The sequence below is a fragment of the Falco cherrug genome, chromosome 12 (assembly GCF_023634085.1).
Source record: "Falco cherrug isolate bFalChe1 chromosome 12, bFalChe1.pri, whole genome shotgun sequence".
Taxonomy (NCBI): domain Eukaryota; kingdom Metazoa; phylum Chordata; class Aves; order Falconiformes; family Falconidae; genus Falco; species Falco cherrug.
The window spans coordinates 24,640,720-24,663,975 of NC_073708.1; the positions used below are offsets into that span (position 1 = coordinate 24,640,720).

At 41.7% G+C, this 23,256-nt stretch overlaps 2 protein-coding genes and 1 long non-coding RNA gene across 12 annotated transcripts in view; 2 read left to right on the top strand and 1 right to left on the bottom strand.

The window, feature by feature from the left end:
* Positions 1 to 779: 779 nt before the first annotated feature.
* LOC102059175 (riboflavin-binding protein) lies at positions 780 to 12,645 on the bottom strand. The gene is made up of 5 exons (XM_027802702.2): positions 12,507 to 12,645; positions 11,676 to 11,775; positions 10,388 to 10,516; positions 5,197 to 5,308; positions 780 to 1,138 (listed from the first exon to the last, which is right to left on the bottom strand). Exons 1-5 carry the CDS (start codon positions 12,643 to 12,645, stop codon positions 902 to 904), a joined length of 717 nt encoding a protein of 238 aa, XP_027658503.1. The 3' UTR covers positions 780 to 901.
* Positions 12,563 to 22,408, top strand: LOC129737179 (uncharacterized). The gene is made up of 3 exons (XR_008734739.1): positions 12,563 to 12,653; positions 13,476 to 14,115; positions 19,605 to 22,408. It is a non-coding gene; the product is annotated as an uncharacterized LOC129737179 (long non-coding RNA).
* Positions 22,409 to 22,586: 178 nt separating this feature from the next.
* Positions 22,587 to 23,256, top strand: part of MAST2 (microtubule associated serine/threonine kinase 2) — a 194,347-nt gene continuing 193,677 nt past the window's right edge. For 4 of the 10 annotated variants that reach the window (XM_055724651.1, XM_055724656.1, XM_055724650.1 and 1 more), the window contains exon 1: positions 22,588 to 23,008. In XM_055724651.1, coding sequence (XP_055580626.1) covers positions 22,826 to 23,008 — 183 coding nt within the window. In that variant the 5' untranslated portion in view covers positions 22,588 to 22,825. Of the gene's footprint in view, positions 23,009 to 23,256 lie in introns of all 10 variants that reach the window. The other 6 variants (XM_055724648.1, XM_055724655.1, XM_055724649.1 and 3 more) reach the window with 3 other exon arrangements.

Sequence of the window (23,256 nt, forward strand, 5' to 3'; positions counted from 1 at the left end):
TTCCCTGGTGATACCTCTATGAAAGGCTGTACAGAAAGGCACAGACCTGTCTACTCTACAGCTATGTCAGAGGGAGTATGGATGCATAACTCATTCATCCTTACTTGAGGAGTCCCTCTGGGACTGGTGCAGATTTTGGTTTTAGTTTGACTGTAACAGTGATGGTGGGAAGCAGAATTACTGATGGCAGAAACCTGACTGGGGCCCTCCCTGACACTTCTGTTTGTCAGAGATCATTTTGTTTGGAATCATTTAGTAGGATTAAATTGCACTCAAATTTATGCTTCAAATTCATATTGTACTGCAGTTTAAGGTAAAAGCCCAGTGCAACTCATCGTGTATACTGGCAATATATGGATCCAGGGATTTACCTAGTATACCACGATCCCCTGGTTTGCAAGATTGTTTTTGAGATACGAAATAAATATATTTTCAGTGGTCACTAGTCAGGCTTACTGCCCTGTTTCTGCCTGCAGCATTTCTTCTTTACCTGAGCAGAGCCAGGCACACAGGAACTCAAGACAGAAGTGCTGTGTGCCTATGCTAATGAAGGGTTTGTGTTGAAGATTTGGTGCATTACTGGCACAGACTTTCAGAGGTCTCTACTTCTCACTGTTCCACCTTAAGTCAGCAGGAGCTGCTTGTGCCTCTCCTCTTTGAAAGTCAACCCTTAGTTGTTACCTCCAGGCTCCTAGCTGTTCAGTTCAAGTCATAAGATGACACCTGTGCTAACCTGTCTGGGAGCTTTGTGATGCAGATGCAAAAACATCAGAGAAAGATTAATATAACCAGCCATTGATTTATTATGCTCTAGGAAGTAAAGAATAAAGCAGGCTGGCATGATGCCCTGAGCCCAGCCTCCACGACGATTTCTCTTGTCCTGACATACATCCACCAGCATTTATCTTGTCTGTTTGCCTTCCTTCCCCTTTAGTTTCTCAAACTTCAGGAGTTTCTTTTGGCAGGCATGCTCCTCGCTGCTGCTGACGCTGGAGCTTTCCTCTGAGCTTTCTGAGAGGAGGTACTTGATTGCCATCATGTCCTTCTTGCTCATTTGCAAGCAGAGGCAGGAGGATTTGCTCACCTTAAATGACTCCCCCCACATGTTCTGGCACATGTCAATCCCATTTGCATACATCTGTGTGTCAAATAAGAAAGGCATCAATTAAATTTAAAAAGGATTGAGTTAAAATCAGTTTGTGTCAAACTGATAAACATCTATCACTTTTCAAAAATTGGTACTAAATTATAAAAAAGCATTCTGTAGTCATTTACTGTCTTGCTGTGTGCCATGCTTCATCACTTCTGATATATCTTAAAATATATATCCAGACCCACAGCTGGCAAAAGAGATTTGCCTGTTATGAGAGCAAGTGATTCCACAAAGTGCAAAGGGATCAGCTGCCAGCCCTTTGTTTACACCCTGGGGCTGACAGCCCAGCTAGCTTTCTGGGGCTGACAGACCAAAGATGTGTGTCAAAGGCTGTACAACTTGCAGCACATCAGGACACTCTGACACGTTTTAGGATCTGAGTAGTGCTGAAAGTGGCAGACAGTGCTTTGAATATGAGAATCTGTGTATCTACGGGCTAGAGACAGCCCAGTGGAGTCACAGCTCTGTGGGCTCTCATTGTGCCTGCCTCAGTGTACATCATGACTGGGCAGGACCTCACAGACAAAGAGAAGGGACATAATGTAAAAACTGCTTGAAGAAAGCTTCCAAAGTGCTGTGTCCAGTGATGCAATGGCCTTTCTGGCTCAAGAAATTGTAAACTGCAGGTTCTTGTACTCTTTTCAAGTGAATCTGTCCTGTTCTTGGTACTACACAATTTTGTAAGGCCCGTGTCACAGGACCTGTACAACCACACAACAAAGACTTCTTGTTTGCCAGACTCACGTTGTGACAACCTTCTGTCCGCCCAGCTTGAGTTTGCCTAAAGGGTATTAGCTTAAGAGTTATCGTGTCCAGCTGAAAAGTAGGCAGGGTATACACTTTATCTTGCCTGCATTACTCCCATGTGTTTGTGGTTGAAGTTCAATCTTTTCTGTTTCTATAAAGGAAGCTTTAGGTACTCCCAGAAACAAAGCTAAGAATGAAGTTGGGGGTAGGAGTGGTGGCAGGAGTAGAAGCCTTGGGAATTAAGGGGTGTTAATGACTGGAACAGTGGGCCAGGCTCCAGGACTGCTGGGCTGTGTTGCTGACTGATTGACCTTGACCAAGTCACCAGTATCTCTCTGAAGGAAGCTGTGTCTTATGTGTAATAGTTGAAGTAGTCCTTGCACATGACACTGACTCTTTAATCGCAGTGTTTCTCTTACTGCTGTAATTTCTGGATGGTATGCTGGTTTGCTGTCATTGTCAGCTCATACAAAGATCTGACACTGTGAAGCATAGAATCATACAATGGTTTTGGTTGGAAGGGACCTTAAAGACCATCCAGTTCCAACCTCCCTGCCATGGGCAGGGACGCCTTCCACTATAGCAGGTTGCTCAAAGCCCTATCCAACTGGAATCTTGGAGGTGGCCTGCATGGTTGGGAGATTTCTGCATGGAAGCTGCTCTGTATACAAAAAAATAATAATTACGAATTTAAGTCTATCATGTGAACAAGTTCTTCTTATGAGGTGTCTCCCTACATGCAAAACTATGTTGACCTATACTGTGTGGGAGGGCAGATGAGAAGAAATCATAATCATCACTTTTGCCTTAGAAATTTGTCTTTTGTCAATAATAGAGTCCATGCCACACAGCCCCAAAGACTCTGTAGTCTGCAAAATAGCTTTTCAGTTCACACTATCTCTAGCCAGGGCTTGCTCCATGGATGCTGCAGTGGCTGGAGGAGGAGTGTGGAGGTTAGTTAGTTCACTGGGAGCAATGCAGGGCCAAAACTGGAAAGGTTTCTGCTTTCTCCTTGTGTCCTTGTGTTCTCAGGGCAGGCAGATCTTAGTTGTTTCTTTCCCACTATTCCTGTGCTTTTAAGCAGCATTAGACATTTTCTTCCAGCTCCTATACAGTGCTTGGATTTCTACCTGCTTTTAGCTAATAATTCCAGAAAGTATTAAAAGATGTCATGTGGGTTTTCTTAGGTCTGTAAGAAAGATACATGGCTATGTAATGTGATCCTATTCTTGTGTCCCACAGTTCTGTAACATGTATTCAAGCTCTTCTACTTGCTAAATGGGTAATTTTGTTTTGATCTTCCTCCCAACTCTGCTTAAAAACCAGAGCGTAGCCAGAATGCTGCAGCAAACAAACAGGACGCACAGTCCATTTACCAAACATGTCCCTAAATTACTGCAAAGGATTCTGATTTTTCAGCTTCTTGGAAAATGTTCCAGTCTGTGTGTTGACACCGCTTGGGGAGCACTCAGCTGGGAGAACAACGACAAAATGTGCCTCATTTTAGCCAGGCCAGAACTGGCTAGGATCCATTGTGCGTTCTTAATATTCAGCATTTGTTCCAAATAGTCCTTACAACCACTGGCATATGTCAAATCTAGGGCTGCTGATTGCTGCTCCGTATGAACTGAAGGGCACCAAAAGAAAGTTAGTGTCTGCGCACAGTGCTCTGACATTGGAGAATTCTCTGTGCTTCTGGGTAACAGTAACTTTCTTTTCCACGAGTGGAGTCCAAACCAAGCGAGTCAAGTGTTTGTATATCATGTAATTTTCATATGGGAAATGTGTTTTTTGTAAGTCCTCTGAATAAACTTCATCTTTACTTTTACTTACCATGCAAGCCTATTTTTGGTTAAAAACATGGGCAGTTTAGGGTGTGGTTCCATTTAGTTTGGGAATAGCTGTGCCTGGCTTCAAGTGATAAGATGTCTGGATTTGCCGCATGTTTTTCACTGCAGATGGTATATTTTCTTTAAGAAATAAGTACAAGGGAATTCAAGGTTAAAAATTCCTATCTCTGGACCAAGGACAGTTTGAACAGGGACTGGAGATTATTTACAGAGATTATAATTTCATTTTTCATTTCAACTGGAACTACTGATGATTTAGCACATCTGGGAAACTAAACTTTAAGTTTCTGCAGCCCGTTTGTTTTTTGGCCACTTTCCTGAGCCTGCTGATTAGTGTCACTGTCACAAGGCAAACAGCAATCCTGCACTAACTGAACTGTGACTTCTACTTATATCAGTTGCTTCTGGAAGTACTGCATGTGAAATGAATTCAAAGCAATAAATCTGGGATCTCTGCAAGCTGTACTACCAGTCCCTAAGCATGACACTGGAATTTTGTTTACTTCTGCAATTTGGACGGTTTTCATGGACTCAGTGAAGATCAACTGTTAAAAATATTCGAATAAGTGTAGCAGTTTTGAGTTGTACTATATTGCCCTGATGCTATGCTGACTTGAGTCACTAGGAAAAATTCTACCTGACTCTTGAAAGGTCTGTAGATCAGGTTCTAGGCAACCTTGCTCCTGTAAGTCTTGTTAGTTCTCATTTTATACACTTTTGCTCATAAAATTAGTTATCTCAACCATTGGAACTGTCTCAGAAAGATGGGATGAGCTCTCAGAAAGCTTGTGAGTGCTGCTCTTTGACTACCAGTTATAAAGAAGAAAGTTAGCTCAGCCTAGCCATTGGCAGACACAATGGAGAACATGCTTGAGAGATATGATAGGTCTACGGAGAACAATAGGGAGACAATTAGAAGAATGTCAGAACTCAGGGATTTGGAGGATGGAGGAGGACTTAAACATAACAAGGTAAAATAAAGGAAAGGGCAAAGATACCTAATAGGCAAGAAAACCTTAAAAATTCCTTAGCGATTTGAGAACTCGCATCCCTATTTAAAAAGACAGAGGCATATAAAGCCCCACATTATGTAAGGAGCCTTATAAAATGCATCTCAGTGTCTCTGTAGTATGAACAAAGGTATTTTATCTTTTACCTTCTAAACCCCACTGTGGTTAAAATGTCAGTGCTGCTTGAACTTTTTACTTTTGTTTCATAAGTGGTATGAATAGTGATCAATTAAATGTATATATCCTTAGAGTAAGCAATCTACATAAATACAAATTTTTAAAAAATATATACTTTAAAAGTATGATGTAGGTATGGCTTGAAACTGCTTAAATAAAAATAATTCACCTGTTGCTTGTGTTTTACACCCCTATATTCAGGAAAAAGCAGAGAACTTTCAATGCCATTTTTTCTCTCCAGTTGATCAGGTTTTCTTACCTCACTGTATGGAATACATTTATTCTTACAGCGATTTTCTCCACTTTCATCCCATTCCCAGTCTGTCAGCCAGTTACGAACACATGTGGAATCATCTTTGCAGGCTTCATACCTTCATGGAGATTAGTGTGGAAGACACAGTTATTTCTTTCACTTTTTTTTCAGTGGACTCAGATTCAACTCAAGAAGCCTACGTGGGCTATCTTAGTAACATGGTATGGTTGCACAGTGCAGCTTAGCAACAGATCTTCAAGAACTGTGCACATTATCTTAGCTTGACATGTACATAAACTCTGAGCTGGCCAGGAAGACCTAAATCCCAATGAAAACTAAACAGTTCACCCGCTATGTTTTATACTCATAGATTTAAGTAAAGGGCTTATGTTCTGAGGAGCCACACTCATTCATGCAGTGTCTTCTGCTTGGTTATGTTTGCTGATGTTACTGCGTGGAGGGAGTTTCATGAATGCCCATGTTCAATATTGTGACACAACACAGGTGTGCTGTGAACTGTCACTTGAGGGAGATGTGGGGAAAGTTTGTATTTATGGATTAATATGGAAAAAGAAGAATATTTTCTGGGCAGGGAGTTGCTCTGTATACTGAAATAAGGAAAATCCACAAACAAAATCATGTAAACTAATAGGCTGCCAGCCTCAGGACGACATTATCAAAAGAAGTTAAACTTGAAGTGAAGGAGGAAAGAGAAGAGTTTTGCAGGGTATAAATCTAAAGTTTTAAGTTTTAAGTTAATTTTAACTTGTAAGCAGTAATGTAAAAAAAAGCCTATACATGGCCTGGAATAAGTATGGTATGCAACTGGCTGGTCCATGTGATGAGAGATCTCATGACTTAACATTACCCTACATTATTTCCTTCCTTCCACTTATTTTTATATTCTACTTTTTGGCTCTTGCCTTTCTGCAAATCAGTTGACTTCTACTTAAATTTAATCTCAATGGCTTTGGGTGGACTATTCACACCTGTAACTGAGAGTGCCAAAACCATGAGGCACAGCTTTTAAAAAGGTAGCCATCATTCAGTAGGGTATTTATAATTAATACCTTTGGATATATTTTCTGCTTGTCATTTTTAATCTTCAGAGTTATGTTTCCAAAACTATTTTGATATCATGAGGGTTGCAGACTTACAGTTTTAAATGAAATATGAGGTTGTCATGTGGTTACAGAACTACACGAACTAGTGTAGTACATTGCAGTATGTTTGCTGTGCAGAAAGGTAAGAACATGCACATCTCAAAGCCTTCACACAGGTTTTCTGGGCTATTTGGAAAGAGAAAGAGCAGTAATGGAGGGTAACCAGGGCCTGAACCAAACAGGTCTAGGGCAGGAGACTTGTATGCCCAAATGCGTTCATCCGTGAATCTGCTGTCAGGGGTAGGGGCTCTGCTGGAAATACAGGCTGCAATTTGAAAATTAATATAATGTGACACTAACAGGCAGATCCTACCAGTTTGTGCCATGAATGGATTTGGGACTAGGAACTAAAAGAATAATCGGTTTGTTGTTTGTTAGCTGCTGTGTGTACCCTGACTGAGAAATCCACACAGAGGTAACTCCCCAGTGACAGCTGTTTCTCTAATGCTGGTCTCTTTGCCTGCCTGAAGTCATGCCAGTGAGGACAATCAATACAAACTTTTTGTTAATCACCATCTACGAACCCTCCACATGCCAGCACCACATTCAACAATTAGCCCTTGATTCTTCAAGCCGTGTTGGCATGTCCTTTATTTTATGCATGCACTTAAATTCACCGCTTTCTAGCAAAGTTGATCAGTATCTTCTGTGAGCTGCCTAATACTAGCACCCTCACTTAAAGCAGTTGTGCCCTTCCCACAGTTGCCTTTTTTGCTTTCCTTTCTTATTTGGCTGCTTTCAGCCTGATGGGTTCCCAGACCAGGGTTGCTTCATGGTATCTCAGACAGTGCTACTAGCACATGAGTAGGGACATGGTAAGGTAAAGAACGAGCAGCCCTTGGGGCTGAGGAGAGGGCAGAACTGCTTCTGTTGAAATTAGTGTCACCTTCAGATATACTTTTCAGATTATGAATATTTCAGACTTCTACTGAACTGGAGCATTCATGCTATGGATCTAGTTTCCTCAGGAAATTGAATTAAATATGTTTATTAAAGTGTTTATGTTTTTATTCAGTATTATCTACTGAATTGTTAGATGAAATGTTTCCTAATTATGATTATTGCCTGACTTTGTGGTTTGTTATATAACCAGCTAGCAAGGCATAACTCTATTGCTACAAGTTTTTCTTTATCCCAGTGGAAGTAATTATGAAGCTAACTTTATGAAAAATCGTGACTTATGAAAAGTCTGATTTCTGCTGTCCAGAAACCAGTAAGTGGTTTCTTCAAACATTAATTAAAACCTGTGAGAAACATAAACATAAATACTTAAAAGATCCTCCCTGAATGTATTAGCTCCCTATGCACAATGGGCAGGATATTTTTATTTTAAAGCTTCCCTTCCCCCCTTTTTTATAATTAGCTGTTTCTCTTTTAAAGGGTACAGGGCCCTTTCCCAGGTGGATCAGAAAATGGCTTGTACATCAGGCTCTTTCAAAAGCAATAGTTTTAAGACTAGTGGGGGCAAGGAATCCTAAGACTAAAGAAAGAAAAGGAAGGCCCCAAGCTAGTTAGATGAATTTCTTTTAAATGAAGTCACTGCTCATTCTGAATCCTCTGCACATTTCTGGCCACAAAGACATACAGTATGCAGCAGGCACACTCACGGCATGTAGAGAAAGTAGGTCACATCACTAGCAGTGCTACAGCACGCTAACGGGAAACCGGTGAATAGAACATGAAAAAATGTTATTTTAAATCACCAGAAATAGTGGGAATTTTGTCCAGGCTCTTTTCTAGCCTCAGGCCTTAAGCAGGGTGAGGGAATGCATTTCACATTGGCATTAGGCAGGCACACAGACTAGCATGCATGGTAATGGGTCATCATTACATTTTTGATTCAGGCCAGTCACCTATGACGCCAACAGGGGCAATAGATCATTCATTGTTCAGTATTTGTTTAGAGTAGAGCCTACTCTCTGCCAGGAGAGTCTATACTGGAAAAGTGTCGGGTTTTCCTATGCAGCAGCTCTCAATCACACCGCTTCATACTTTCCAATGACAAAAGTTAAAAATGCTGTTTATCTGGAGGTTCTGGCAGTACCCAGGTGACACTGAGTGTTTTGCTATGTAATATTGACCTCCCATATACACTTTGGTGTAGATCTTGTAGATACTAAGGCTGGCTTAAACCAGTTCATAGATGCAAACTAAACTTACAGGGTGTATTTTCTTTAATCTTTACACTTTCACTGGATATAGCAGTTGAGTGATGACTTTGTGCGCTACTTATTTTGGGACACTTTTGGTTTAGATCTTGGTATTCTATGGCTTTGCCCGTTAGATCTATTCTGAAGCTCAGTGGCAACTTCAATGCTTTACTATCCAAATGCTTTCGAATTTTGGTAATAATTGCTTCTGAGCTTTGAGATTCTGAGCACTGAGGTAAATTCAAGGTGTCAGTCTTTATGTTCAAGGAGGTCAATAATCTGGACTCAGTTTAGATTACCAAAAATTTAGGAAGGAAGACAAATCTGTTCATGAGGCACATGGAGTTTCCTAAAACAAAAATAAAATTTCTCACTAGAGGAAACTGTAGGGAAGCTAAGAAATACATCAGCCCTTCTCACTATCTTCCATTACAAATCCAATCTGTGCTTTTTGTTTCCTTCCCTGGCACAAAGAAATGGAGACATATTTAAAGACAAATCCTACCAAAATACTTCACTGCATACATGACTTTGCCCTTGGAGAGTAGGCGAAAGTGAAAATGGATCCATGTGTGTCAACAATATTCAAGTTGCATAACCACTAGAGAAAGCACCGGACAGAGCAGTGCAAGACAACCTGACCATGCCCTACTGTGTGTTCTGTATTTTTCGTGCTTCCAAGAAAAGCCCTTTATAACATTTTTAGAAGTATTTAAGGTTTTCTGTGATTTTCAGAGCAACCTAAGAGATTCAGACATTCACAGTTCATTACTTTCTAGGGATGCTAGCTGTTACTACAGTGTGAACACAGCCTGTGCTGTTTTTACTATGCTCCTTGCCAATTTAAGCATATAGACTAGTTATTGTAGTTACCAGGCACAACATTAATATGGAACCGACTGAGATTTATATGTCACATGATGACATTATTTAAGATCCTACATCTCAAAACAGGGAGGGAGGGAGGAAGGAAGGGAGAGATATATGCTGGATATGGACCACTGAAAAAACTTCAGTTATCCCACCTGGGTATAATACTCCTACCCCAAGACTAAGAACAAATGGATGCTGGGTTTTCCCCCTGCACGTCTTGTACTCAAAAAATAATGTGATTCCCTGATGCTATATTTGGGGAAACAAAATTAAATGCTATTATGCTCGCTCATTGCTACTAATATTTTTAGCATTACTTGGCTGCAGATTTCTCTGAGATTCAGGCTTTTACAAGTGATTTTAGAAAGAAGGATGATGGAAGGGAGGAGAAAAGGCCAAGGGTGAATAATTAAGGAATTAAGCTAATTTTTTATATGCATGAATTGAAAACATACAGGAAAGGGCTGCTTTCATGATTTTGTACTGCATTTTATACATATAAAATACTTGATCATGATATGATACATTTATTTAGATGTAAAATGCTAACTGTATAAATGCTAACTCACAGGCATGGACTTTCCAAAGGCTGGGCAGGCCCTCACTGCTGTTAGTGCCTGTAAAGGTGGTGAGAGCTCCTCTGTTGTGTCAGGCAGTTCTGATGCCACTGCACTGCATCCTCACGGAGAGCAGGGGCAGTGCTGTCCCTGAGTCACTAAACTCTCTTCAGTGACTCAGGGACAGCACTGAGAGTTTAGTGACTCCATCTTGCATTCAGCCTGTGTCATTATTATTTTGGGGGTAGTAGCTTAGCAGAGGAAAAAGCAGAGATGGCAAACAAGAAATGAAAAGGAAGAACAAGAGAAAAGGCATAAAGGGGTGCAACACCATCAAATCTTAGTGCTTCTTGATTGGGAGATCTGTGCTTCATCCAACCATGCTCCTTGACACCCTAGTAACACAGGCATATTAAAGCTAAATAAAAATACATCGATAAAGAGCTGAACATACCAGTCATCACAAAAGCTTTGACACAGTGGAACAGACTGAATAGCAGCAGCGTAGTTGGGATGGATCCAGTGAGCAGCATGTGGAGAACACCGGTAAAAGCACTCAATTTTCTTTGTGAAATCTTCACAGCTGTGGTGGGTGAGAAAAGCCACAAATAAGCCTGCTTCTTAGCGTCAAGGCTATAGCCTCAGTTTTCTAGACCTGCTTTGATGTGGATGCAATACTACAGGTTAAGAGAAAAACATAGAGAAGCATCCTTTCGTCCTGTAGTGTCTAGGTTCCAAACTCATTCCTTTGGCATTGTGTACAGACTCTGACTGTGCAATTACCATAGCCAGCTAAAGACTGCACAAATGTTTCCATGCATATTTCAGCCCTATTTATGTAAGCTTTCCGTAAACTTCTGAAGCCTTGAGTTTTCCTGGCAAGAATGTTTCCAGGCAATAATAAAATGTAGTTTAAAACTATAGTACAAACTTCTATGTTGTAGCCTGATGGTTTCACTGATCTTCAGATTTTCCCACAGCCCAGCTGAAGTTACTTAAAAACAGCATACTGTTGCTGCTCTTCTGGGAGTGGCAGGCAATAGCTGTTACTTTTGCACATCTGTTTTTGCTTAATTGTTTTGTACTTTCATTCTTTTATTTCTATAACTTGCCATGTTTCACAGCTCTAACAGGGTACTAAAAATCTTAATTATGAAGACATTCTTCATGGTTACAAAACCCACAGGACTACAAGAATTTTTATTCTAAATATTCATGAGTTTTTGGACTCAATTTTTATTCTAAATATTCATGAGTTTTTAGACTCATGTGCATTTTGTTTGCAAGACTTAATAATCCAGTTGATCTGTTTTCTAAACAAAGGATGAAGCCTTGTCTGTATTGACTAGGGGTCACACTCACGGGTATGTGATGGTTGCTTTGGAGAGCTACAGAGGTGCAGTGTGGTTGATACCTACTGGTTTTATGACTGCTTTGCATTGCTAGTTCTGGTTCTATACTGAAAGTAAACTTAAAAACCATAAGCTTTTCCTGATAAAATCGTGGCATAAATCTTTCTGCACAAATAGTATATACTTAGGGATTCATAGGGTTTTGTGAGAACAGTCGTGGGTTTGGTCAGGTGTAGAGAAAAGATGGTGGAACTAGGCTGGGTGGCATAATCTCTAAGGCAACCCAGGGACTGTCCATCAGCAGCTCCAAGGGCAGTGACCATTAGTTGTGTGGCTGCTACAGCATAGCTCCATTGAATCGGGAAACAGACAACATCAAAGCTGACTTACGATTTACTGAGCTGCCCACATCTGTTCCAGTAGCTGTTGTTTACTTTAATTACTGGGGAATGAGCCAATTGCTCTGTGAAGTCTGCATAGCAACAGGAAGCTGTTAGGAAGGAAACAGGGATCTTGCAATAAGGATATTTTTAATACTATCTCAAAATGATAAGATTAATACTGACTCCAAATGTAAGATGAATCTGTTCTGATCCATAACATGATAAAATTTCTTAGTACTAACTAAAAGATGTACACAAGCTCTATCTTTTTCTTTTTGGAAGTAGTAATGTAAATGCTAAGTGAGGTGGACTGGTGTCAACAGTGCTTTGTCAAGGTGTGCCCAGAGAGCCCCAAGAATTTTACTAGTGTTCTGCCAGATGTTATGTCCTGAGGGATACTTTGAAAGCTACCAAACATAAAAAGGGAATTGAAGAAATATAATAAATACTATACTTTGCTCACTATAGAATTTTGATTTCAACCTTCCCCCTTTGGTGTCTACTACAATTAATTAATTTTTATACTTAATTACATAAACCAAATTAATCTTTGCTGTAAACTTTTTTAGCAGATGGAGCTGCAAGAAAAGTAAACTGCACTAGAATTTTTTAAGAAAACATATGAAATCAATGAGAGTTTTGCAGCTGACTATGTTAAGAACTAGAATCTTACTCTTGGTTCGCATGCAGCAAAACGCCAGTGAAGGAAGCTTTTCAAATGCAATATGTACCTATATATCTTATATAATTTTGAGAAATTAAGGGAACTGCCAAAACAATTAGTGCATACAAAGCTGTACTTCTAGACTATATTTGGCAAAAATTAAACCACTCTTACATTTAGCATACAGAGTGCATTCATGCATATTTGGCTCAGGACTTGGCTTTGGTTTGTGGGTGTCCCCTTCCAGGCATCCGTATTTTTGGCAGGTAGATGATGTTATGACAGCAAAGAGAGTGACAGCAAACCTCAGCATTGTTGTTCGTTTTTTTTTCCTGTATGGAAAGAAGTCTTTATTTATATCCTTTATTTCTGGGAGAAGTCATAATACTAAAAGGAAAGACTGCTTTCAAAAAGCTACATATATAACCACATAAAATATGCTCAGCAAAGATGCACACATAAATATTAAGACACACGCTCTCCCTTTCTCTTTGTTTATATCTGAACACTTATACTTCTGCTATGTATTTTTGAGGTTTGGTGGCAAGTGATAAAAGCTATCAATATTCCAGGCTATTTGTGAAAACATATTATAATTTTCAGTATTTAAGAAAATTACTTTAAATTTCTTACACCAGCCTGAGCTTATCTTTGAACGCTTCCAAGAGACATTTCTCTGCTTCACTAGAAAAGATTAATTAGTTCTAAAACTTGCAGAGTTGTTTTGCACACTTGGAAATTACACATTTAATGCAACTGCAAGTGAGCTAGTAGCGGTCAGCACCTAAGCTGGATAAGTTACATTGATAACTTGCCTTTGTTGAGGCTATGCTAATTTATACTTAAGAATCTGACCCATTATGTTCTGCCTCTTTTGTAGTTTGGTCAAAAATGCAAGATAAAAACTTTTTGTCTGTGCAACTAAAATTTCTCTAAAACACAGACTATGCATTAGTAAGCTGTATAGATAAATCTAGAACCTGTTACATAGATTAAGGCATGATTCTTTATAGTTGAATATTCCTGTTATCTTTTTGGAATAATTCTGCCTGAATAAGGACTGCAGCTTCTCTATGTACCCAGACTTTTCAGATACAAAGGAAACAACACGTTACAGAAGAAGAAAACTCTCCAAACTCTCAGTAGTTTTCTCACCTCTTTTGCTGTCCTTCTGGGTGATACTTCTCCCTGGAACAGGAACACAGTAAATTGCTTTTCTCATTTTCCACTTTATATACATACCATCTGGCATCAGTGCTCCAGAATTTGTTTGCCCTGGAAGAGTTCCTTGACCCTTTGGAATGCTAACATAGATTTATCTCAAAAGCAGAAGCAATGACCAGCACATAATGCCCTTTTATTGCTTGCAAATGTTGACATGATAAAGAGGAAAGCACAAACATAGGTTAGAATTAGAAAAACAACAGCTCTCCTATCTACCAAATACAACTACACCCCCCCCCCCCGATTTTTCAATGATTCTTTGTATTATTAATTATTACATTCATTTCTACAACAGTTTCACAGGGCTTTTATCACAGATTGGGACTTCACTGAATTACAGACATTCCCAGGTCTTTGCTCTTTCTTCACAAGATCCCTTTAAAGCCTGCTGCTGTTCACTCTGGTTGCTCTACCTGCCTCATATGTACTCTCCAACCAATGTCACAAGCACTACAAGAAACTGTTGCTTGTACCATTGATAACTGGTTTCCTGGATTTCACTGGGAGATCTGCTTTCTGCAAAGAGGATTCTGCATCTGAACATAAACCATCACATAAGGTAAATATGGTGATCACAAATAGTTACGTTTGCTTTCATAGATGAAACCTTGTTGAATACTGTAAAGAGCAGCACCACTTAGTACCTTGCAATTATTTAGATGCATAAGGGAAGTAGCATCTGTTGGTTTTGTGTTTAAAACAGAACACTGGTTTGTCAGATAATACTCTGGCACCGTTATTTACAGACCTTTTTTGCTTGAAAAACAAACATTGGCACACTGGAAGAGTGGTATGAATCTCGTTGAGCAAACTCACTGAGCATGAAAATAAAACAATCTCTATAAGCTGTAAGAACTGATTCCTACCCTAGCTCTAGTAAATGCCTTAAGGCAAAAGCCTTGCTGGCCTAAAAAGAGCCGTTTCCAGATCAGTGGAAACTGAGTGATTTTTATGTTCCAGAATGAATTTAATTAAGACAAGTTTAAAGAATTTATTTAATTAAGGCAAGTTTAAAGAATGAATTAAGGCAAGCTTAACAAGGCATAAAGTAACTATAGGAGAAAGTAAAGTAAATCTAATGGCTTATTACCCATGTCTTCACCTCATGTGGCTTGATCTAGCGTTGGCTGAAAATCAGAGCTCCTTGCTGATTTGTAATGTAAAGGGTTCGTGCATACTGCTCGGCACCCTAGATCTGTGTAGTCATACAAAATTAAGTCCCCTATATAATATGAACACTCACTTTCAACATTGTGATGAGTGGACGGGCTAGCCAGCTTGGTAAAAAGCACAGAAATGGTACATGCTCTGTGCCTTACTGCTCAGTTTGCATAAAATATATGCATGCTTGTAAAGGTGTAAGCATGCCAGGAGCTTTCTTGTAATGCCTCTGTTCGCTGAATTGACATACAAATTGTATTAAGCTATAGGAAACTGGGATCTCTTTCAGGCTTTGAGTATGAGCCAAATGGGACCACTTGCTGGGAGATTAGGCAGAGTTGCTAACAGCAGGAAGGAAAATTGTCATATGTTTGCGATTTCTCAGACTTGGCTTTGGTTAGCAAGACATGTAAGCAGGCTCAGGCTAAGGAGCTTTTAGAGATCACAGCTATACATCTTCATCACCTAAGAAGTGAACAGTGATTATTTTTTCTTAAAGTATTCTCTGGCTAAGTTATTTTGTGTGTTGTCTTATACTGAGAAATTCATTAAAGGAAGTTTCTCACCTGTTCCCATACTTGAACGTGTCATTTCTCTTTATTTGTTAAAATTGAACTTATTTTCAAGTACTTGGTGATGTTGTTGTACTTTTAAGACTTCTACCACTATTTAATTTTTAATTTTAATATCAGAGCCCTGTAACTTCTATTCATCTGCTCACAAACTAGAGTTAAAGAGTGCCTGATGTTAAGAGAGAGTTAAAGCATGTGTGATGTTAAGATACCGCTGCACTCAGCAATTCAGGCACCACAACATTAAATTATTATTATCATCATCTGTTGATCTAATTGATACCGGCCTATGATGCTAGTAATAGTATGCATCTATTCCAAACCCACAAGCACTGCTATACTAGGTCTCAAGAGCCATCTACCTGAGCAACTTCCTTCTGGCAAGAGCTATTAGCAGAAAATTAGGGAAGAAAATGTTTAAAAAATAAAGCTAGTTTCTAACTTCCCAGCTTCTAGCAATCAGTTTAGTAACTATGTCAGCTGAGATCTCCTAACTCAACATAGCAATTCCTTTTTTGTGAGTCAGATCTCTTTGATGACTGCAGTAAGCTTTTACGGTTTTATATTCTTGGTAACTCTGCAAAAGCCGACGTGGTTAAAGGAAAAATTGTTTGTACTTCCAACCAGTGACGATTGCCAGATTCATTTCCCTTCTTGGCATACTGAAAGTGTAACAACGGTGTGACTGGAGGGAGATTGAGTTTCAGGAGTATTTGGCCTGTTATAGCTTTATTATAGATGGCAATGTGTGCTAATGAAATTAACCTTTTTTCCTCGTATCTCAGCATAAGCCTGCATGCTCAGAAGTTGGAAGTGTTTTTCTCATTAACTGTAACAAGAAATGTAATTAGGAGCACAGGTTGTTATCTAATTTAATGTCATTCCTGAAGCTCCTTTGCAGAACTGCGTTTAAAGTTGCAACAAGGGCACATTATTTGATGATCAGTTAAGTATATATTCTTGACTTTCATTATGTTAGACTTCAGAACCAAGAGTTTGTATTCACAAGTCTTTCTGCCTAATGTATCATGTCACAAGTCAGGCTGAATGCCAAAGGAGACTCTCCAGATGGACTCAGTCTGGCACTCCTGACTTTGGGGAAAAAAAGCTGAGGTCAAATCTTAACGCTACTGAATGTAAGGTGTGATTTGTTTCTGTTCAGTTTGGCGGGGCTGGGATTTTTCCTTTTATTTTGTCTGTGTAAGGAATACATCATGGCACGAAGTAAGGCTTACTTGCTTTATTTGAATACACAAATGTTGCTGAGCTAGTTCTCCAACAGGGCACAGGAATGACAAAAGCACCAGTAATTTTACATAACCAAGAGAGTGAGTCAGTGGTGGTGGGGAAGCAGATATTTTAATGAATAGTAGGTTTTAAAAGCAATCATAACCCAAACAACAAAATTATCATTGTAAAAATGTTATTTTAAGGCCCATGTTAGGTTTTTCAAAATTAAAGGGGACAAAAACCTACTTATTTTATTTTATTACTGAGTTGAAAGCACCTCTTGAAAGCATAACTGAATTATCTTCCTTTGCCCTAGTCTTTCATTTGCCTTTCAGATTCTGCTAGTCTGTTACTGTGAGGTTCCTTGAACCACTAACAATTATTGTTATTTTTTCTACAAAGAATGGGTTTTGGTTTGGATAGCTACTATGTGGTGTGATGTGGGCTCTTGCAAGTGACAAAGAAAATCTGGGTCTAGTTTGACCTACCTTCTAGAAATCAGATCACAGTTGATTAATTCTGATTTAGATATTAATATTTGACTGAATTTTCTACACTCACTTATGAATGATGAAGTTCTTGGGGGGGTGTGAATACTATTTCTTTTTTTTCCACTTTTATTATGGGTATTTATTATTTGTATAGATGTAATGCTTAGATGTCCCTGCATAAAGCTGTGATGTAGTGTTTTAAAGTACTTGGTGCCAATACTGGGTTATGGATGGCCGTGTCTCACAGTGCCCTTCTCTGCCACGATCCTGTGCTGCCCCATTCCCTCCACTGTGCCGGTACAGCCCAGATGGGGTTGTGCACCCAAACAGATGGGCAAACTGATCCAGCAAAAAGAAATCCAGCACTTCCCCCTGCCTCCAGTGTTTCTAACCAAATAAACTTCCTTGTTCAGTTGCTAGCACAGTTGTAGAAGAGCTGTGTTGCTGTGAGGAGAAGGGTGGTATATCGCATTGAGTGAGACAAGTAGGGGAGGGTAGGAGTGGCAGTACTTTTAAGTCAAAACTGCCAACTTCTAAGCCCCATTGTGTTAGCATTCTGTTGTTTTTTTTTAAATTGTTGAACACCTTGTAATAAAAATTGAGAGCTGACAGATCTATAAAGAAAACAAATAATGCAAGCACAAGGTAGCAGTGAGATCATACTGGTCAGCATGTTAAAAGGCAGTGACTGTAAACCACCAGACTAATCATTGCTGAGCTTTTCCTGTTAGTTTCACAGCAGGGATGAATTTTAAGGAGGACACAGTTGAGGTCCATGTAGTGTCTCTGCAGACACCTCTGACGAATGACTCCCGTACATGTCATATTCAATCTAGACAGCTTGACTCACTGTCCTGTGATGAATCTGTGGTTAGAAAATTGACCACAACACTAATGGAAAACATATTTTTTCCCAATACCTGTCTTAACATTGTCACCTCTCTTTCTGCATCCCTCAAATGGCTCCCCTCTCTGTTGTGTCGATCAAAACCTGCTTTTACTTCCAACTCCCTTCTCAGTTTATCTATGCCCTTTCTGTCCGTTCTCTGTTAACACAGACACGTTAAGTCTCCTGAAGTGTCCCAGTGCCAGCCTCTACTGTGCACCTGCTGGATTTCCATGGCTTGCTTTTTTGTATTTGTTGTCTCATATTTGGGAGGCGTTTCCATAAGTAACAGTAGAACTATGTGTAATCCTCCTCCCGGCCTTTCTAAAACTCATCTTTGTTTGGGTGCCCAAAGAGAGGATGACAACAATTAGGCCAGCATCTCTGTGTTCTGCATGTGCTTCCCTTTCTGGACCTTTCAGAAATACACACAAATATACATATTTATATGCATATGTAATTTGTACCCTGTTAACACCTGGGGGTAACAGCTCAACTGTGGCAACTGCTGTACAATCAAGTCCAAGCTGACAGTGAAAGCTGCGTATTCCCTGGCCTCCTTCTGTCTCCTTAAAGCTATAATGTGTTTGATGAGCTTTTGTGGCCAAGAACTGCTGTTAACTTAGCTATTGTGCTAAGCTCTCCCTAAACCTCACAACCATACTTTTAACTCCTGTTACATATGTGCATATTTACATCCTCTACATCCTCATCAGATGCAAATATGGTTTCTAGAACAAGGTTACAGCAGTGCAAAGCTGTCACTTTGACATGCTGCGTCACTGCAGGCAAGGATATGTGGGTTTTTTTCATGGCATATAAAGAAGGAAAATAACTATTGGAAAGCAAATTATACCCAGTTTGGACTGGACTTTTGTTGTATCTAGATCTAGTAATTTCCATCCTGGACCAAGCTGTCACTTGGTTTACTTCTTCATTCTGCCTCTAAGACTGACTAATAGTAGTAGTTTTCAGTGAAGATGCACTGGAGTAATATACTATATAATATACTTCCATGGAATAACCTGCCTGTAAGAGATTTCTTCCTAATCCTCCTTAACTCAGTGATCAGCTTCTGCCTTGAAACATCAGTGTTTATATCCTTCCTGTAAAAAGTCCTTATATAACTACGAGTATTCTTATTAATTACACAAATGTCTGATGCAGAACTTCTCAAATAGCAGACCTCACTAGATTCAGGTCATAAGTACATTTTACCTAGATTGTGCCAAGGTCCCAGACTTACTAACTTTCCTACATTATTTTGGAAAATCCTGTATTTCTTACCATTTTCCTGGAGCGCTGGGGAGGGTGGTGGTGGTGGTGGTGAGCTGTACCCCGTGGCTGCAGTTCTCAGCTGTGCAGGCAGCATACATTGATTGCTTGGCTAGCTTGGCAGAGCCAGGATTGGTGTCTTGCTTTTTGCTGAACAAAAATGATGCATCATTCTATAAAGAGTAATTGATTAGTCTTAGTCAAAGCTTTTCTTAGCAAATATCACTCTTCCTGCAGTTCATGTAACTTTTTTACCCTTATTTTTCATTTTGCTCATAACTGGTATCCTTTAGTCATATTGCACTGGGTTTTTTTCTGTGTGAATCTTCACAAAAGAATGCTGTCACAAATGTGAAGCTAGGGAAATAGCTAGGAGTCATGGTGATGACGTGCAGCCTGTATAATTACTTGTCATTACTGGCATTTGATGCAGGTACTAGTACAACATCCCCAAGTACTGTGCCATCTTCCGGGCTGACTGCATATTGCCAATTGCCAAACATTAGTATTCCAGCATAAAGACCAAAACTTCTCTGTGAATACCATTAGAATTGGGTCACTAACAGAAGGTGCGTGACACTTTAACATGCAGAACAACTAAAGCCATTTCCTCTGTCTCATACAGAGCAGAAATACCGAGAGTGAAGATTATGTGCATAGCGTGAGCAGAATGACGGATGAGAAGCCTTAGTGATATACTTGTTTGATGGCATTAGTGATGCAGTTCTGCCTTGGAAACAGTGAAAATAGGTGATCAGCTGGGTTTTGTACCGCACTGGTTTTGCTAAATGTTTGAATTTCATAGGAATTCAGATGATTACTTAAAAATTTCATTTTATAGAGGAAATTCTCTTGCTTAGCAGCATCCTAATAACATTACTATTTAGCATTTTCTATTCTGTTTGGAATAAAGAGGTTTTAACCTCACTGCTTCAAGCTGTATATCTCTAGTCCAGATCCAGGAATTATTGCTGTAGCGGTGTGCTCAGCAGTCATAAAAGTGCTGCAGATGGATTTATGTAATTTCAGAAAATGTTATGGAATAAGCTGGACTAGACTCTTCATTCTGCCTTACCAAGGTCCCTTTAAACCAGCTAGAGAAGAATAGAAGGGAACTCATCCTGGATGGCATCGTTCCAGCTACCTTCTGAATCAGAAGGGCATGCTGAGACCTTTATATTGAGAAGATGGAAGGTGGAAGCCAGGGAAAGGAAGTATCTGAAACCGCAAAGACAAACAGAATTAAACTGAGTATTAGCTGAATATCAGCCACTGAGCTACACAGGCTCTCTGTGGTCCCCTGCTTTTGCTCTGTGTTAGTCAGTCTGGATAATAAAAGAATCAGCCCCTTTATAAGCCTTTATTAATTACTCTTGTATCTTTTTTGGATGTGACAGAATATTTCTGGAGACAAACACCACGAGCATAGGCATGGCATTGCACCACGCTCTGCCTCATACCCCTTTTCCCTGCCAAGCCTGTCATGATTTGTTCACTTTTATTTAAAACTGAAAAAAAAAAAAAGTTCAGAAAACTAGCTTATATGGAAAAGAAAAATCAGGTCACTCAAATTGGTCTGCAGATTCAGGTCATATTCAGTGACGAGTTTAAATGGAAAAATATGGGATAATCAGTAAAATGAGGAGTATTTTTCCTGTTCCTTCAACATGAAACCTCCCAGTTCTTTTGTTTCAAAAATATTGGAAAGGCATCCCAAGTCCAAAATACAAACCAAGGATTAAACAGAGAAGGAAATAATCCAGAAGCAACCAAATACAACCTTTCCACAAGTCAAACGTCCTATTAACTGTCAAAACAGCTTTTTGATTTGGAGTGATCAAAAAGATTTTAAAACTGTTTTGAGTAAAGTACTGAACCAGAAGCAATTATTTGCAATTCTATCTAAAGCTAACAAATGAAGATTTGTTTTCAATGTGTTTCAAAGGCAGGTAGTGTTATTCAAATTCCCATTGTGACTTTTCTTCCCGTATTCATGAATTCTTTTCTGGCACACGCAGCGAACAGGTGTGAGCCAGCACGAGGTGGCCCACAGGCCATAACCAGCAAGTAACTAATTGGTATCTATGTTGCAACAAAGCAGAGATTCAGCCAAATTATGATGAGGCACTGTGCCATCCTAATAGAATCACATCATCATGGATGCCAAAATTCCATAAATTTGCATTATTTACATTTAGTTAGGGTAGGATTCCCAGCTGGGAAATTCCACATGGTTGTCCATCTCTATCATATACAATTACAATGGAAAAAGATTTCTGTGACTAATCCAGCATCCTGAAATAGTTTTCAGCAAGAATTTAAGTATTTTAAGTACTTGAAAATGCTCCTACTCATCCTCTTCAATAAATATGCTGAAAGTATGTTTTTGTTGTCTACATTTGCACACGATGAATTAAAAAAATATATAAAATCAGATTTCCTGGTTGAAGATGTGTAAGCCCTTCCAGCTAGGTAAAAAGGGAAAAGGAATTGTTTTTTCTGCAACAGTAGCAAGGTTCCCAACTACGTAACAGCAGGGAAACAAAGACAACTTTGAAGCTGCTTTTGTGAAGAACGAATGCAGAAACTGGTAACTTATACCCTCGGGAAATAATTTGCAAAGACAAAAATGCCGAGAGGTTGTGAATTACTGAGATGAAACCAAGATGATGATATATGCTCTGATTGCTCCTTGAGGTAATGAATCTCTGTAGGTTTGTCTTTTCCACCAAGACGGCGAACTACATCTTAATCTGCGCCATGAAGCAGCGGGCCGAGACGCTCGATGGCCCTGCTGGTAAATGCTTCCCCGCTGCGTGGCTGGTGGGTGTTCCACAGGGGGCCGGGGGCTGCCCGGAGAGCTGGGGCATGGCTCCTCTCCTGCCGCCTCTCGCCCAGGAGCTGGCGGGCCTGGCAGGCCTCTTGGGGCTCCCCGGGTGCTACCGCCTGCTGGGAAGGGTCCCACTCCCCGTAGGTTTTCAGGGGCTGTTTGTTGCCGGTTGCTGCCGGACCCCTGAGCTGATGGCGGGCCGTGGCAGCGGGGTCGGAAGCTGTGCCCTCGGCCGCGGGAGGCACTGCTGCACCGCGCGCCGCGGCGCCTCCTCCCGCCACCGCGGCGAGGCGGCCCTGCTCCTGCCGCCCGGCCTGGGAGCGGTGCCGCTGCAGCCCGGCAGCCCCACCGGGGGCCGCGCCCCGCCACGGTTTGTCGCCCCGGCGGTGCGGCCGCCGCTGCTGTCCCAGGGTGCCTCGCGCCCTTTCCCGCCTCACACCTCCCGCCCGCCCCTCGTGACAAGCCTCACGCGCTACCTTCGCCCGCCCACCCCCCCCCCAAGTCTCGCGCCTCTTCCCCGCCGCGCGGCCGATGCTCTCGCGATAGGCGGCGGCCGGCGGGCGGGCGCGCGCGCGCGCGCTAAGGTGGGGGAGGGAAGAGGGGGGGCGGCACCGCGGCAGCCGCTGCGGCCGCGCTCCCTGACAGGCGGGCGGCGGGAGCGGTGGCGGCGGGCGGGCATGTCCCTCCGCCCCGCGCGCAGGTGGTGGCGGCGACGGTGGCGGCGGCGCCGCCCCGGCTCTCCGTGACTCCCGCCGGCCATGGCCGGCTCCGCGCCGCGGGGGCCCCAGCCGTGCCGCAGCTGCCGCTGAGGAGAAGCCGCCGCGATGAGGAAGGGCCGCTCCCGGGGGGACAAAGCGGCGCCGCCGCCGCCGCCGCGGAGGGAGCCCGGGCGGGCGGTGGCCGCCAGCGCGGCGGAGCGGAGAGCCACCCTGCTGGGGGGCGGCGGCAGGAAGGAGCCGGAGGACGCCAGGGCCGCGGGGGCGCCCGGCCGGGAGGCGCCGGAGCGGGTAAAGCCGGGGCGCGGGGCCGGGGGGCCGGCGGCGGCCGTTGGCATGGCGACGCGCGGCCCGCCTGGCGAGGGGGTGCCCGGCGCTGCCGTCCTCCGCGCCCGGCCGGGCGGCGGCTGCCGCAGTCGCGGGGCAGGGGAGCGGCGGGCCGGGCGGGGCCTGCGGCGGCCGCGGGGCGGGGGGGTGAGGTGCCGCGCCGCGCCGGGCGGGGGGCTGCGGCCGCCGAGCATCCTCGCACGTTACACGTG

Bases quoted from the DNA above. Each gene is read 5' to 3' on its own strand.
- LOC102059175 (XM_027802702.2), bottom strand. From the start codon at position 12,645: ATGCTGAGGTTTGCTGTCACTCTCTTTGCTGTCATAACATCATCTACC. The intron at 10,517-11,675 runs GTAAGTCAGCTT...CACCCACCACAG, and splicing joins TGTGGGCAGCTCAGTAAATC to CTGTGAAGATTTCACAAAGA. The intron at 1,139-5,196 runs GTAAGAAAACCT...TTTGACACACAG, and splicing joins AATGTATTCCATACAGTGAG to ATGTATGCAAATGGGATTGA.